The sequence below is a fragment of the Oncorhynchus mykiss genome, chromosome 30 (genome assembly GCF_013265735.2).
Source record: "Oncorhynchus mykiss isolate Arlee chromosome 30, USDA_OmykA_1.1, whole genome shotgun sequence".
Lineage (NCBI taxonomy): Eukaryota > Metazoa > Chordata > Actinopteri > Salmoniformes > Salmonidae > Oncorhynchus > Oncorhynchus mykiss.
This window is the reverse complement of record NC_050570.1, coordinates 22,001,369-22,018,000: the sequence shown is the minus strand read 5'-3', so window position 1 is coordinate 22,018,000 and position 16,632 is coordinate 22,001,369. Positions and strand designations below refer to the sequence as shown.

Sequence of the window (16,632 nt, the reverse complement as noted above, 5' to 3'; positions counted from 1 at the left end):
TAAAGACAGCTAGAGTACACAGTTATGTAGATGTGGCTTTGAGGTGTCTAGTCTGAGGGAAACATGTTCCCAGCGTTGTTAAAGACAGCTAGAGTACACAGTTATGTAGATGTGGCTTTGAGGTGTCTAGTCTGAGGGAAACATGTTCCCAGCGTTGTTAAAGACAGCTAGAGTACACAGTTATGTAGATGTGGCTTTGAGGTGTCTAGTCTGAGGGAAACATGTTCCCAGCGCTGTTAAAGACAGCTAGAGTACACAGTTATGTAGATGTGGCTTTGAGGTGTCTAGTCTGAGGGAAACATGTTCCCAGCGTTGTTAAAGACAGCTAGAGTACACAGTTATGTAGATGTGGCTTTGAGGTGTCTAGTCTGAGGGAAACATGTTCCCAGCGTTGTTAAAGACAGCTAGAGTACACAGTTATGTAGATGTGGCTTTGAGGTGTCTAGTCTGAGGGAAACATGTTCCCAGCGCTGTTAAAGACAGCTAGAGTACACAGTTATGTAGATGTGGCTTTGAGGTGTCTCTTCTTTAATTCAGTCAGAAGGAGCTAATGATCAACGATTTCCCCAAGCATGACCATACTAAAAACACTTCTAAAACCACATTAATGCAACAACAAAAATGGTGTACCTGACAGGTTGCTAGGGTACATGGCATCTCTGAGGAGGCGAAAGGTCAAATGGGTGTGTCCTCTGGTCTGGAGCTGGTGACCTTACCCCACGGCAGGCAGCTGCGGCAAGACCTGATGGAAAGGTAAACACACACCCCCAAATCCACCTGGCACTCCTCCTCGGGTACTAGGGACTCCTCATGTAGACGCAAAAGGTTCGAGGGACTTATGACTGAACTTTTTGTCGTGTAACCCAGGCACCACACCATGGCCATCGGGGTTGCCGTGGACATCCTGGGCTGCACAGGAAGTCTGGAGGAGCGGAGCGCCACACTGAACCGTATCATCATGGTGGCTCTAGAACTGAAGGACTCCATGGGGGACCTGTACGCCTTCTCCTCCATCATGAAAGCACTGGACATGCCTCAGGTACCCCACTCAATACAACTGGACACACAAGACACGGTCCACCACATGGTCTGAGTTGAGTCTTTAACCATTCACCCTCGTGGGAGTTGGCTAAATTGAAATGTTTCTTACAGAAGACATATGGAAAGCATATGCATAACCATGGTAGCAATTGAAAGGGAACAGGTTACAGTTCACCTGACCAGACTGAATCATAACATCACACTGTTGATTTTATGTGCATTTTACATTTACTGTACCTTTCGCTGTATTTGTTGATCACGAAATCTGAAAATACTCTGGATACATTCAGTAACATAAGAATATTCCTGGAAAATGTGCGGTAGGTGCAACATAGACAAAAAATGACAAGGGGTTTGAGTGAGAGGTTTCACTGGCGTTACTGTACAGCCACTGCGTTCCAATTTAGGCATCTATCAGTGTCCAAATCTGCCCTTTTCAACATGTATACAGGTACGAGTGTAAAGGGCTGCAGGTGTAAGCGGAGATTCCTGGAGATATTGTGGTGTTTGTTTCCTAACACTGCGCTTGACCACAGATCACACGGTTAGACCAGACCTGGACCATGCTGAGGAGGAAGTACACTCAGACTGCCATCATATACGAGAAGTCTCTCAAGCCATTTTACAAGGGACTGTATGAAGGAACAGGTAAATGCACATCATTGGAGCCTTCAGTTGTAGTTGTGTGATAGTGGCTGTAGTCTCTGACCGTGTCCCTGTGTGTGTGTTTAGTGGACATGCCCCTGACTGGCACCACAGTGCCTCTACTGATGCCACTGCTGATGCTCATGGAGCGCCCGGCGGTGGCGTTCGAGGGCATGGAGCTGTGGGAGAGCAACGACCAGGGCTGTGAAATCCTGCTACGCCACCTGGAGGAGGCTCGCAGCGTGGCACACAATGCTGACTCATACACCGCCAACACTGAACGAGTCCTGCAAGGTAATGCACTCCACCGCTAGATACACACCTACTGCTAGATACACGCCCACCGCTAGATACACGCCCACCGCTAGATACACGCCCACCGCTAGATACACATCTAACAGTTGTCCAAATTAATTGCTATGCAAATACTCTTGTCCAAAACGACCTGTATTCACATTTGCCCTTAGCGTTTTTCACACTATACCAAATGCCATTCTGCATGTCTCGGCAGGTATGATGAGTTACAAGGCCAATGATAATGTGTTCTTTCTGGCTACAGATTTCCAGGCTGATGAGGATCTGTTGGAGATCTGTAAAACAGACTTCCAGCTGCGTCTGCTGTGGGGCAGCAGAGGGGCGGCTGTCAACCAGACGGAGAGATACGACAAGTTCACACTCATCCTGACTGCTCTGTCCAGGAAGCTAGAGCCAGCGGTCAAACACACAGAACTCTGAACAGGACAGTCAGGCTGGTTAAGAGAGAGGATGAGGAAGATTGTTACAGAGCGAGACCGCTGTCCTTTCCCAACCTGTCCACTGGAGTGAGTCAGATCCATTTGGAACTCATCCTTGGCAGGACACCGATCTGAGTGTGCTGATATGAAGGGGAAAAATGTCCCTCCTTGACGCAGGACGGGGGGGGGGTTGCCTGGTCCCAGATCTGTTTGTGCTCTTGCCCACTATTTGGGGTCGGCAGGTAGCCTAGTGGTTAGAGCGTTGGGCCAGTAACTGAAAGGTTGCTGGATCGAATCCCCGAGCTGACAAGGTAATAATCTGTCATTCTGCCCCTGAACAAGGCAGTTAACACATTGTTCCCCGGTAGGCTGTCATTGTAACTAAGAATTTGTCTTGCCTAGTTAAATAAAGGTAATTTTTTTATTAAAAAAAAAAAAATACTCCGTTGCCAATGGCATGACAATGAGTGTCAGGGAGTTGGCACAATTGCACAAACAGACTGTCACCCAGGTTAGGAGGGGGGCATTTACACCATATATGGTAGTGTAGCCCTTTGACCCTGGTCCTTAGTCATCCTACTGTATGTTAGACTGGAACACACACCGACCACAGAGAGGACTCAAGAAGTGTTTCTGAAAGTGTTTGTCAGATGGAAATGTATGTATGAATGTGTCACTAAAGTAGTGATTGTACACCCTTGTTATAACGGTACAACAATGACTTTGAAAGGAGAACATAGAATGACGAGACAGAAGTAGAAGGAGGAAAACGATTGGTCGCTATACAATAGAGGCAGTTTAACCGTATATCTTCAATACTATATACTGTATGTACATTAACTAGATCTTCGACTGTGTGTTCCATGTTCCTCAGATGGTATGAGTTCATCTGGATAATCCTGAATGGTGTACATAATACATAATCATGTGAATGCTAGACTGTAATATATTTCCCTCTTAAATATTGACTTGTAAATAGAGTTGAGTATAATATCTTTATATGAATTATTGTCAAGAAATGAATAAATAGATGAAGAAATTACATGGTGTCTGAGTAACAACAACAACCGTGGAACATTTCACAGTAAGTATTATGATGCAAGAAAATGGTCTGGATTCCATCCATATCACACAAGTATTGTGGAAGATCAGAGTTCACAGTAAGTATTATGATGCAAGAAAATGGTCTGGGTTCCATCCATATCACACAAGTATTGTGGAAGATCAGAGTTCACAGTAAGTATTATGATGCAAGAAAATGGTCTGGATTCCATCCATATCACACAAGTATTGTGGAAGATCAGAGTTCACAGTAAGTATTATGATGAAAAACAATGGTCTGGGTTCCATCCATATCACACAAGTATTGTGGAAGATCAGAGTTCTTGCTGGATTGAAATGGAAAAAGGTGGAGACTGTATTGACGGGAAACACTGCAATGTCGTCTCAGTTGGAAATCACCTTTATATTTGAACATGGATCTTATGCGATACAGATTGAATCCAGCCCTGTGTAAATTAGGAGGGAATAAGCCGAAAATCCAGAATAGTCCAACCAGGATTTTTGGAAAACCAGGGAATTTTACAACCCTAATGAAGGCTTCAATAAGATGCTAAATGTTCTTTGGTATGTTCATGTGTTTGTTTTATTAGAACAATGAGAAAAAAACAGATTCCCCCCCCCCACAAAGTGTCTTGACAACATGAAAAAGTAAAGAGATGTGCACAACAACATGAAGAAGTAGAAGTACTGCCATTGATTATTACAATGTGTTAAAATAAGAGTCAACAGTGAGATTATCATATCTACTTTTTGCAATTAAATGAATTTGCTACCATGCCAACTCAGCTAGGTTGGTAGATAACACAATTTGCTCCTTGCCGTGATATGCGTGAATTCTTTATATCATCTTAAAGCATATTGTTAGGAGGTTTTTTTGCATAATGATCAGAATTACAGCATAATGGATATGATTTAGCTCACAGTTTTAATCCAAAGTGAAAATCACATTTTTAAATGTGGTTGCTAGTGAAAAACCTACAGCATTATCTATCGTCATACTTTGTCACCACTGAAGGCCACTTGCACCACGGTGCCAAGAATACGGTTAGCACTGTTTTAGGCCATTAGAGACAAGCATGTCAAAATCCTACGAATGAAGGATAGCCAGACACACACACTGCTGAAATTAATGGGTTACGGTGCTTCATATTCAAATCAACTACTTACACCATGACAGCTTTTCCTGATTTAGAGATCTACAATGCCATGTTCTAGATATTGGATGATATTGTAGGGTAGGGTCAATACATATTTGCTGTAAGCTCCAGAAATGTTGAGTCAAGCATGCACCTTCATGCCCTGAAAGCCATTCAAGGGAATTTCACTGAAACGAAAGGGAGGATTCCAACCCCCACTTTCTGATAACACACCTATTAACCAGTTCAACAAGAGAGGAGTGATGATTCAAATGAGAGCATTCATGCAGGCAATGGAATTTACATGATAAACTAAAAATCACAGGATTTATATAACATGCACTGTTCCATTTGATCTGCATGAGCTTTGTTAGTGCACATTAAATCAACGAAGCAGATCGGTCTTAATCAAGACATCCAATGGAAGTACGAACATGGGGTTCTTTAGGAAGTTCAGAGGTACAGTTCAAGTAAGATGAGCATATCATGATATGATAACAATGTCACTTTCACAGCTTTAAGTATTGATGAAGAACTAAAGCACTGCTCGTATAAGCATTTCAGAGTGGGACCATCAGATTTACAGCAGAAAAAGTTGTTTTTAATGGTGAATATTATACCCTGCCAAGGGTAAAACGCTGTGTCAGTCTCATAAAAGCTACTTAACTTCTTTGATTAAAGTCCAATCACTCACCATGTCAATTATGCTCATATGCAAATTCAATTCACTTTCAAATTCATTCAATTCAAGAGGGTTAGTATCAAAAGCATTTACACGGCTAGCTACAGTAAATGCCTTTATTTTGTGGTAGTTCTGAACTCTACACCTCCTATAATAACATAGTGGTCACCTTACATTTGTACAAAAGGTAGCATACAGAGTCCATTTCATTCATTCATTTATTCATTGATATTCGATTCAAATGCTATAGGGCAAAAGTGCATCAGTGAAGACCATGTCCCTATTCAGAAGGATGTTCTGACAACAATGCATGGTTACTTTGAGCTAACGGCACGGCACGATTCTGAGAAGTGAGTCATTCATCTGATTAAAATCCCTATAAAAAGTCACAATAAAAACACATTCAGCATGAAATAAAAGAGATGTTAATACATACAATTTAGTAATAAAACAAACTACGTATATGCATACACACATTAGTACGCATACATATGTATAATCACATTCACAATTATAATATGCGCTTGAAACAGGAACGGTATGGGAATGCAACACTCTTTCACGTGGAGACCGCACGCAGCAAAGCCCCAGGATGCTCCTGTAAGACCGAGGAGAAGAGACGCGGCAGGAGTCTGGGTGGGGCCCAGAGGAGCACCACAGCAAGCCACCGTAGACTGTCGGTTGGAGCCCTTGTGTGCGGCAGAGAGTGATGGAAGAGCAATCAGCAGGTCCATCCCCACTCCCAGAGTTAGTATTAAGGCAGAGACTGCAAGGAGATTTGGAGTGTTGTTGTTGAATTGCGGGTTGATGCCCAGTCATTTGTCTCAGCTCAGCCTCCAGGTTTCCTAGCCTGAGCTGCTGTGTGATGACTGGCTGGTGAGGGAGGAGGTTTCCTAGCCTGAGCTGCTGTGTGATGACTGGCTGGTGAGGGAGGAGGTTTCCTAGCCTGAGCTGCTGTGTGATGACTGGCTGGTGAGGGAGGAGGGCCCTCTGCTGGCATGCTGCCTTTCTCCAGTCTGCGGTGCTGGTGCAGGGTTGAGGAGGAGGGGATGAAGTGGTAGTGTAAGGGCAGGCATGCTGTTTCTAGAGAAGTACTGCTCCTACGCTGATCTGAGTGGCCGTGCCACATGAGATCCTGAACAACAGCACGACAGAGGTGACGCTCAACACACACACGGCATGATGGGAATGTTTTGATTAACACAGAAAGAAAAGAAACGGAGAGACAAAAGAAACCAAAATCGTGGATGAATGAAGGAGACAAGACAGGAAGATTAGAAGTGAACCAACGGGCGGCGAGGGCAACCACAGAGTTACATACAAGACGCTGCATTCCTTCCCGTATGACGTAATGACAGTTCATATTACAGACATGCTGAAGCACGTTAAGGTAAGGCGACCGCAGGCGAGTAGCACAGACAGGCAGACATTCCCAACAACGGAATGAGAATGTAACAATGCGACAACAAGGCAGGCTGTTAGTGCTGGATGTTGCCTGAAGAGCAGAAATACAACATTAAGAGATACGTAATAGTGGAGTAGTAGTGTGTTCATTGCTTATCTCTCATTATAAAAGATGTTGTGAGTCGCTAACTATAAGCCCCCTCCCTGGTCCCTGATCTTGCTGGTATGCTGCAGTGGATTGGTTACTCTGTGTTGTGTATAGACAGTTTAGAAGAACACTCCCCTCCTATAGAGGCATAGCTACCACCTCAGGAATCTTCACTGCTATGGAATGATGTTAATGGCCATGGATGTGTGCATGCAAACATGTGACCTGCCAACCCCCTCCCCTCCCAAGTCAAGCCCTGCCTGCCACTAGCTCCACCAGACTCAGCATGTACCCTCCACCAAAGACCTCGCCACACTGCTCCACTCAGGAACCTGCAGTCCAACAGGAGAGAGAGAGAGAAAGGAGAGGAGTTACTGTACCGACCCCCACCCCTAGGACAGAGACAGATAGCGGACAGTAAGTAGTACACAGTGAAGAACCACGCCCCTGGGTGTAATATAGCCCTGACCACCAGAGGGCAGCATTGTTGTGACACACACACATACAAATCAAAGGAAGAGAGAAGAAGTGTACAATTATCTTAAAGGGTAGTATGGTGGTGGGAAATATGAGTCATATAGGCACAAACTAGGCCACTCCTTACCGGGACGTATTACTGCATTCCTGTCTTAATAGGTGGAGCAGAGTACTTAACATACCAGGCTCACAACAGCTGAGTGATAACATATAGACAATACAATGGGTCAAATCTGTATACGTCACTTTTCCTATTTTCCAAATCACTTTGATCCAAAGTAGAAAGATCTTAAAACCAGAAGAGCATTTTATCATCTACCTTAAAAAAATAAAAAAAAGATACATGAACTAAAAACAACAAATCACTTTTGAAATATTAAATAAAATAATCAGGCCTAAGGGGTGATGAGTCCCCTTGCCATAGAGCATGGCTATGGATACGTCGTCCTACAGACACACATGGCTTAATTCATTGATACTGAGCTCCTAGAGGGTCACGACAATAGCAGGACTGTAGAGTGTTTGTTTGTCCGTGAGCTCACACAGTGAACAAAGAGGACTTGCTGTTCGGACCAGCATTCCCCAGAGGAAGAGGGCTTATAATATGAGTCCATGCAGGTGGTCAGATCAGATGTAGGTGACTGCACCTTTGCTGTTCTTCTCCATGGCGATCTCCACGTAGGACGTGGGCACATAGCCCTCCTCTCCGCTCTGCTTCCTGGCTCGCGTCCAGCCGTCGCCCTTGTCCTCCTCGATGATGTACAGCACGTCGTCCTCCTTCATCAACAGTGTTCCCTCATTCTGACCTGGGGGTCAACAGCACAACACAGACCAGAGACATTCTGTTAGCGCACAGAGAAAGAACCACAACACAGACCAGAGACATTCTGTTAGCGCACAGAGAAAGAACCACAACACAGACCAGAGACATTCTGTTAGTGCACAAATAACCACCTTACAGGAATATCACATCACATCATTAACATGCCATATTCACATTCATGCAAATGCTAAAAACTGCTCCAGTGTTTGAGTCAATATCCAGTGTTTGAGTCAAGTTGAAATGCCCAACCCACCACACACAGTGTCACCACACAGTAAGACAGTGAAATGCACAGAGCGCACCACTGGCTCGGCTGTACTATACCATCAAAGGAGTAGAGCGCTTTGCAGTGGCCAAGGACTGGGAGGGGGTCGTCGTTGTCAAATTCATCATCAAACTCGTCTGGCTGGTGGGCCTGTCGGGGGTCTGGCTGATGGGCCTGTCGGGGGTCTGGCTGGTGAGGGGGGCTGCGGTGCTCCTGGCTGGGGTCATCTGTGTAACTGCCCTCAGGGCTGAGGAGAGGAAGAGGAGAAGAAGAGGGTGGGGCGAAGAGATGGATGAGAGAGTCAGTGCCATCTCAGCCACTCAAGCTGTAGGATTCTGCTCCAGGCAGACTGTGACCGAGCGTTCCGAGTCATTTTCCTTTAGAAAAACTATTACGACTCCACCCATGTTAAGCTTTCAAAGACACAAAGAACAAGGTGTGTCATTCTATTTATATACAGACATCTGGTAAACCTGTTAGATTGGATTTGTTCAATTTACGCTATGGCCCAGGGGAACATGTTACTTTCACTACAATAACTCTCCTATGTTACTACTATTAATACTTCTTCTAGTCTACAATCTATTACTACCACATAAACAACGTGTTTCTGTGCCCTCTGACCTCTCTCTGCCATGGGGTGTGTGATGGTTGACGTCGGCACTGGGTCTTCGATCTCCTCTGGTGCTCACCTTCCCCTCCACCTCTGACAGCCAGCTCTGTGTGTGTGAGGGAGACAGAGAGAGAGACAAAGAGAGAGACAAAGAGAGCGAGAGAAAAGGACATTAAGAGGTAGACAGTCATAACATTCATATTGCTGTTAATACCCCCACGATGGATACACTCATTCTTATCCTGGATATGCCATTGTTCAACCAGTCTTTCAATATAGTGTGATAGATGTAACCCTCGGACTCTCAAAGAACTCCTATCCTGTTCTACTCAGTGTTCTGTTGACAAAGGGAAGCCGTGCATTTAGTCATCCCCCAGAGGGGGCTAACTCGGCACAGGAAACCGTCGCCCAGTCACTATTTCTCCAGATGTACTGTGATGCCTTTCTTCCGCTCTCCTTCACCCATTCCTTCCTTCAGGGCTCTTGGCTGGGGAGGCTTACCTCATTCTTGTGGATCTCGGAGCGTAGTTTCTCCATGTTGCACATGGTCTCAGAGATCTTGGGCTGGAGGCTCTGTGGGTCGCCCATCTGAGGGTTCTTCTCATACACATCCTTCATCTTGTTCAGTGCATCTCTTCACAAACATACACGCAGTCACAATGTCATAGTAACATAAACTATTTAACAAATGACACTGACATGCCAATGAAACACTAATGAAATGTGGACAGTATAAGAGAGACACAGATCAGTGTTAAAGTAAGTCTTCCCATGGCCTACCTTTGGTCCACCTCTTTCTGTAGTTCTTTGCTGAGCTCGTCGATCCGAGCCTGCAGCCTCTTGCGTCTCTGTTCGGGAGGCAGATGGCTGAAGTCCTCCAGTGACGGAGCCTGAAATCGCATCAGGACACTATCCAGTTACAATGACACAGTCACTCGTGGTCTCTAGAGACCTTCTCACAGCAAGAACCTACGAGAACTATACTAGTAGAGACCGGAGAACGAATAGGTTGGAGAGCCTCACTCTAGAACGGCTCGTGACACTAGACCTGTCCTATAGAACTCCACAAGGTGAGACACGTACAGCTAACTACGGCAGACCAGACCTCACCTTCACTGACCACTGGGCAGGTTTGGGTTACAATAGAAGAAAAAGCAAAAGATGGAACGGTTATCAAAACATGTAGGTTGTCACGGTAACTACGAGCACAGCATCACAAGGGTGTGACTATGGAAGGAGAGTCAAGAGGTTGTCGGGGGTTACCCACAGCTGTCAAGAACAAAGATGGACAGAATCTGATGAGCCCTATTAGTGTGTCAATCTGGGTGAAGTTATACTTATGTAATCTGTTATTATATTTCAATCATTTAACTTATTGAATCTTAACACTACATAGAATGTGGGGTATCATGTATTGGAAAGGCTATCCTCCAAGGAGAATACATTGTTCAAGATATCCTTTTAATTCCACTAAAAACAAGTTGACATCTTAAAAGCCCTCTTTAGATGATGCGATGCCATTTGAAGCAGGAAGAAGGTTGTTTCCAGGAAGTCCGTCTCCATACTGCAGACAACCATGAGTCACCTCATACATTAAGGAAATCAAACTAGGTCCTTCAGCCAGAAACCAAATGGGACACACAGGGGTGACACACAATCAATGGTCTGGCACAGTAATACCACTGTGTGACATTCATTTGACTGTTTAGCCGGCATACAGTATATTGGCTGGCTCATGATGAGGTCCAGTTGACCTTCATGTCATTTCGACATACCACCGTAACCTCTCCTTATCCAAATACCACCTACAGCTACAGTATCACTTCCTACACGTCACACAACACGCTCTACAATGGCACTACTGTGATTTCAACCCACATTCCTAACTAGAGAATAACTAACTGGATCAAAACCAGAGAGACAGAAGAGAGGGGGGTGAGAAGGGAGAGGGAGAGAAAAAGAGAACGAAATAAGGAGAGAAAAAGAGACTTAAATCACTGCAAACCCAAACACACTGACATGCTCTTCATCTTACCCCTCGTTTAAGACCCCTGAAAGAGGCTATCCTGGGTTTGACCGTTCTCAGTTCAGACAGACAGAAAGCTATGGGGTCACTAGCAAATTTAGGAGCCTGACAGTGGCTGGCGGTAGCCAGGTCGGGGCGGTGGGGAGCAGGGGGAGGAGAGGAGGGGGGAGACTGGGACGACAAAAAAGGCGTGATCAACCTGAAAACTTTTAGAACTAGGAACATAATTGTAACGATGGAACATAAAGTCATGGTGTAGTGAGACAGAGGTAAAACAATTAAAAATGTGGTTATCCAACACATTGTCCCATAAAACAAATCTCAACAGGAGAAACACCAGTTAAGGAAGATCATGCAATATGAAATCTGAGAGACCTTCGGGTGAGACACCATAAGAAACCATAAGACAAGAGCAGGCAAATCAAAGTCAATATGAGCACCAACAACCCTTGTATTAGACAAGTCATTTGAAAATGGTTAGCTACTCTCACACAAACCTACAAAAAGTTATAGATTAACAGACGGTATTGCCTTTGGTAGGTCAAAGTGTAGTGATTTATGTAATGAGATAGAAAATGCTAGATTCAGGTGACTGTTATAAAAAGACAGCTACCGTAAGGTATAAACCTACCAGTGGACTCTGTTACAAGAAAAGAACAGACAAAAATCAGTGAGTGGGCACACACACACACACACACACATACACACATACATACATACATACAAGTTGTTCACTATTGAAACAACGAGTAAAGGTCTTGATAGCAGGTGATGATGAATCTCTCACCTTGGGCTTTTTCCCAAAGAGCCACAGTTTGTTCTTGGCCGCCTTGCTAATCGAGTGTTTGGGGTCTGGCTTGACCACCCCCTCGTTCTTGGGGGTGCTGATGGTGTTGTCTGAGCCCGTCCGGGAAAGGTTCTGACTGTAGTCCTCAAATGGGAAGTCCCCTGGAGGCTCAAAGCCTGACTTAAATGACTCCACTACAATCGCTGAGTCCTGACAGAGAGACAAAAAAAAGACAGTGTGAGACTAAGATATAGTGAAGAACAAACATTACAGACTGACATTTCTTTAAAATGATGTTTTCTGGGACACCATGACCTGAGTGCAGAGTACAGCTCAGCCCCGGGTGGAAACCAATGTGCAGCATGCGCTGTGTGCATAAAGAACAATCAAAGGAAAACATGGCCCACTGAGTGGGAGCAGCTCTGCTCAGCTGGCTGGATGTAGAACCAGCCAGGCTGTATGTAGGCCCGTGGGTGGGAAGGAGAGAGGAGGCTCTGCCTGCCGGGGCCAGCCAGCAACACAAACACTGGAGGAGACAGAGGCTGGAGACTAGGCAGAGGCTGACTGATACACCACAGCTAGCATGCTAGCAGATGCCCATAGACTTCTAGTCATTGCGCTAGTTGGCATTGGCTCGCGAAACTACCTCTAACCTCCTTTATACTGGACACAGAGACATAAAAACGTAGTAGACAAAGTAGACAAAGGGCCTCATTGGAAAAATCCTAAAGTATCCATATAACACTAGAACCGCATGGCCTTTCAGCATCCGCTAGAGAACGTTGCCGGGCGTTCCTATAGCATACGCATCAGATGCATATGCGCGAACACAAGCTCCAAAGTTTGATAAACAGTGCATAAACAACTGTAAATGATAAATTGCATGAAGAAATATTAGTGGAAATATATCCATGTAAAAACATAACAATAGTTATTATTGGGCTCTTGAGTGGCGCAGCAGTCTAAAACGGCAGAGGTTTCCCTACAGACCCTGGTTCAATTCCAGGCTGTATCATTCAGTTAGGCCTAATTGAAATTCAATTGTGAAGTAAAGTGCACAATTATCGCCCATTCATCCATGACATTCATTCAGTGAGGAGACGCACACATTAGCGCCTGGCTGGGTACCAACGTCCTACAGCACAAGTTGGTGAAAATGTTCAATACTTTTAAAACATTTGTGAGTTCAAACTTCTGAAAAATGAGCAATGTAAAAATATAAATATTTAAGGAAAAGTCAAGGAAAGAGCAAGAAGTTGCATTTTGTTTTGGCAGATTTTTTATTTATTTACAAAATCAAAACGTCAGTGGCCGTTGACCTATGGCGGTTCCAGTGTTTAGAGAGCCATTGCCTCACCGCTGGCCTGGCTGGTGGGTGGATGACTAACTACTGATCCTGCTCCACCCATGAGCTGCCTCCGCTCTGTGCTAGAGTCACCATGCTAAAGCAAAGTCTTGTGTACACCCTGCTTCAAACTATAGAGCACCGTCACATATGCTCATGCTATAAGGGAATCATGCTACTGTGTAGGCCACCATAGCATCATAACATAGGGCACCATGCTCCAGACCCACCTTGCGTTGGTCCACAGCCTTGGCAGCAGTCACCATGCCCTCCAGACACTTGGAGATGATGGGGACGACTCTGCGCTCCACTTCGGCAAAGTTCCGGTACGTCTCTCCCAGCTTCACTGTCCGCCTCTCGTCCATGTCCTGCAGGTTCTGGAGAGGTCGGGAACACACACACACACCCCGTGACCTCTGACCTTTTGGTGTCCTGTGAGCCAATCACAGCTCAGATTTCCATCTCTCCGGCCAATGCGGGATGAGACAGAAGTTGGAGCCTGGAGGAGAATGGCTGGCCGTGGCTTACCTTGAATATCTGTGGAATGGCCACATTGAAATGTTTCCACTGTTCCCCGTTAAAGTTCTGCAGCTGAGCAGCATACTCGTTCTTACTCTCGTCTGCTGAGTGTGTGCGCAGGTACAACTGGGACTTTGCCTGCAGTGGACAAGATGGAAAATTCAGGACCACTCAATACACACAGCAAATGACAACCTCCGATGTGTATGGGTGTAGGTAGTTTACATGTCAAGGCTCAAGCCAGGGCAGGACTTACCTTTTCTACCTCTGACTTGGTGGCGTTGATGTCGTTGTCTAACCTGTCGTAGCTGATCTGTGATTTCTCTGCCTCCTTGCACTCCCGCTCAAACTTCTTCTTGCTCTAAGAAAGTCAAATAGGAGACAGATTATTAGTCAAGACATATTGACCTCTTCTCTAAACCAGGAGTCAATCCTGCCTTGTAATGAATGCAAGCCTCTACCATTTCTACAGGACATAGATAGGAGAGCAAAACAGAGCAGAAACACTTTGTGGTTAAACAGGCAGCAGAGCAAACGAAAAACCTCTAAATAAATGTATGCTTTCCTCCTGCTAAAAAATCTGTGCTGCATTACGTGACAGTGCAACAAAGAGGAATACCTAAGGCATTACTGACATTCTCAATGTGAGATTCAACTGATGCTGGCTGCAATCACACAAGCCCTAAAAGCAGCAAAAATAATTCAATAATTCAGCCTTTGACTATGTGACACACAGGCAAACTGGAAAGGCATGAAAGGCAGGAATTACTTCTCTCATCAGTGTGTGTATGTTTGTGTGTGTGTGCCGATGTGTTCTTTTATGTATGCATCTTCCTGTGTGTGTGTATGCACTCCTTTAAGTGTGTGTGTGTGTGTGTGTGTGCGCGTGCAGAGGTAAGTGGAGATCCTCTTGGCCCTCTCTCACAGGCGGCCCAGCAGGACTGGGCGTCTGGCTGTCGGCAGAGGGGAGCAGGTCCCTGCTGGAGGTCCACGTGTCACACAGGCCTCCTTCCCTGCGAGGGGCCTTCCCTGTCCTCTCCGTGCCCTGTGCCACGTGGCCCTCCCTCCCTCCATCCATCCATCCATCTCTTCCCTGCCTCCTCTCACACACTCACATTGTCCATATGTTTCCAACACTGGTCCAGATACTGCTGGGCCTTCCTGCCCTCCTGAAGGTGCTGTGGAGTTAAAACACACAACTCAACACACAGATGTACCATCTTAATTTGACTAGTTTCTCACAGCGGGAAAATAATCCTGCAGCAACAGGAAATGTTAATTATTATGTGGATTCAAATTAAATTTACATTTTTGTGTAGGGTTTGATACATTTAGCTAGGATAATTCAAGGTTGACATTTTAAAGTGGAAATAAACTTTAGAAGCCTTTTTAAAACCTTGAATACACTACAATTTGCATTTCCGATGGAACAGAGTAAATAGGTATTTTAACGTCAGATTCAGCCGGTGTCTATTCCACAAGTCACCACCGGCTGAATCTGACGTTAAAATACCTATTTACTCGGTTTTATCCAATCAGCATTCAGGATTAGACCCACCCGTTAAATACATTAAGATAGTGCACCTGTACGAACAAGAGTATCTACTATACACAACATAACAACACTGTACATAATGAAGCCTGCAATACGTACATCCAGGGATTATTGTCCTACTGGTAAAGCCACTCACGTGTTTCCTCTCTGACTTGAGGTCCTGTGAATACCTCATCAGCTCTCCGTACACATTGTGCCCCATCTCCTCGGCCACTACCTCCCTCTGCCCCGCATAGTCATTCAGCTCATTCAGGATGGAGTAGAAGGACATGCACGACGAGAACCTGAACACAGGACAGGTTACTCAGCACAACAAACAAGGATATTAGCAAGTAAACTTTTAGAAATGAATTTGTGAGGATAGAGAGAAAGACCGATCAGATGGCAGTGGTTATGGACAGATCTATAATATGGTTGGTCCTATGCTGGACCTAGGCTCTGATTAAAAAGAGAGACCGGCTCCCCCTCTGTATCACACAGAGAGTATGAGGCCTAGTGGGAACTAAAAGGCCAATAACATGTCGGACTCTGTGATAATATTGATAACAGACCCACCTCCCCTTAGTGACATCACCAGCTCCCTTTATTAGAATTCTCCTATCTGTACTTTACTATTTATATTTCTGACTACTTTTACTTCACAACATTCCTTAAAAGATTGTAGGGAGTAAAAAGTACATTTTCCCTGACACCCAAAAGTACTCGTTACATTTTGAATGCATAGCAGGACTGGAAAATGGACAAATTCACTCACTTATCAAGAGAACATCCCTGGTTCATCCCTACTTCCTCTGATCTAGCGGACTCACTACACACACATGATTTGTGTGTAAATTACATCTGAATGTTGTAGAGTGACATCTGGTTTGCTTAATATAAGGAATTGGAAAAGCTTTATACTTTTACATTCAATATTTTAGCAATAACATTTACTTTTGACAGACTTTTACTCAAGTAGAATTTTACTGGGTGACTTTTACTTAGTCATTTTCCATTAGGGTATTTTACTTTTGCTCAAGTATTAAAATTGTGTACTTTTTCCAACACTGCACACACGCATCCACTGAGGAAGGACCAAGGAAGGAGGGATAGGGACATAAACTCAGCAAAAAAAGAAAACATCCTCTCACTGTCAACTGTGTTTTTTTTAGCAAACTTAACATGTGCAAATAGTTGTATGAACATAACAAGATTCAACAACAGACATAAACTGAACAAGTTCCACAGACATGTGACTAACAGAAATTGAATAATGTGTCCATGAACAAAGGGGCGGATAAAAATCCAGTGTACGCCAGTATCTGGTGTGGCCACCAGCTGCATTAAGTACTGCAGTGCATCTCCTCCACGTGGACTGCACCATTTTAGCC

General features: G+C 44.7%; 2 protein-coding genes across 10 annotated transcripts in view; one reads left to right on the top strand and one right to left on the bottom strand.

Moving 5' to 3' along the window:
• The window catches only part of LOC110521551 (breast cancer anti-estrogen resistance protein 3), a 97,045-nt gene extending 89,387 nt beyond the window's left edge, over positions 1–7,658 (top strand). For 4 of the 6 annotated variants that reach the window (XM_021599165.2, XM_036969086.1, XM_036969087.1 and 1 more), the window contains 5 exons: positions 638–753; positions 868–1,039; positions 1,578–1,689; positions 1,774–1,980; positions 2,246–7,658. In XM_021599165.2, the coding sequence (XP_021454840.2) occupies positions 638–753; positions 868–1,039; positions 1,578–1,689; positions 1,774–1,980; positions 2,246–2,421 (783 nt within the window). In that variant the 3' untranslated portion in view covers positions 2,422–7,658. The remainder of the gene's footprint in view (positions 1–637; positions 754–867; positions 1,040–1,577; positions 1,690–1,773; positions 1,981–2,245) is intronic. The other 2 variants (XR_002473164.2, XR_002473166.2) reach the window with 2 other exon arrangements.
• LOC110521552 (formin-binding protein 1-like) overlaps positions 5,505–16,632 on the bottom strand; it is a 73,414-nt gene continuing 62,286 nt past the window's right edge. Inside the window, exons 4-16 of one of the 4 annotated variants that reach the window (XM_021599169.2) lie at positions 15,399–15,546; positions 14,823–14,885; positions 13,964–14,068; positions 13,717–13,845; positions 13,419–13,565; positions 11,844–12,053; positions 11,066–11,227; positions 10,141–10,152; positions 9,811–9,920; positions 9,532–9,664; positions 9,042–9,136; positions 8,477–8,664; positions 5,505–8,135 (exon numbers count right to left, since the gene is read on the bottom strand). In XM_021599169.2, the coding sequence (XP_021454844.2) occupies positions 7,957–8,135; positions 8,477–8,664; positions 9,042–9,136; positions 9,532–9,664; positions 9,811–9,920; positions 10,141–10,152; positions 11,066–11,227; positions 11,844–12,053; positions 13,419–13,565; positions 13,717–13,845; positions 13,964–14,068; positions 14,823–14,885; positions 15,399–15,546 (1,681 nt within the window). In that variant the 3' untranslated portion in view covers positions 5,505–7,956. Of the gene's footprint in view, positions 8,136–8,476; positions 8,665–9,041; positions 9,137–9,531; positions 9,665–9,810; positions 9,921–10,140; positions 10,153–11,065; positions 11,228–11,687; positions 11,697–11,843; positions 12,054–13,418; positions 13,566–13,716; positions 13,846–13,963; positions 14,069–14,822; positions 14,886–15,398; positions 15,547–16,632 lie in introns of all 4 variants that reach the window. The other 3 variants (XM_021599168.2, XM_021599166.2, XM_021599167.2) reach the window with 3 other exon arrangements.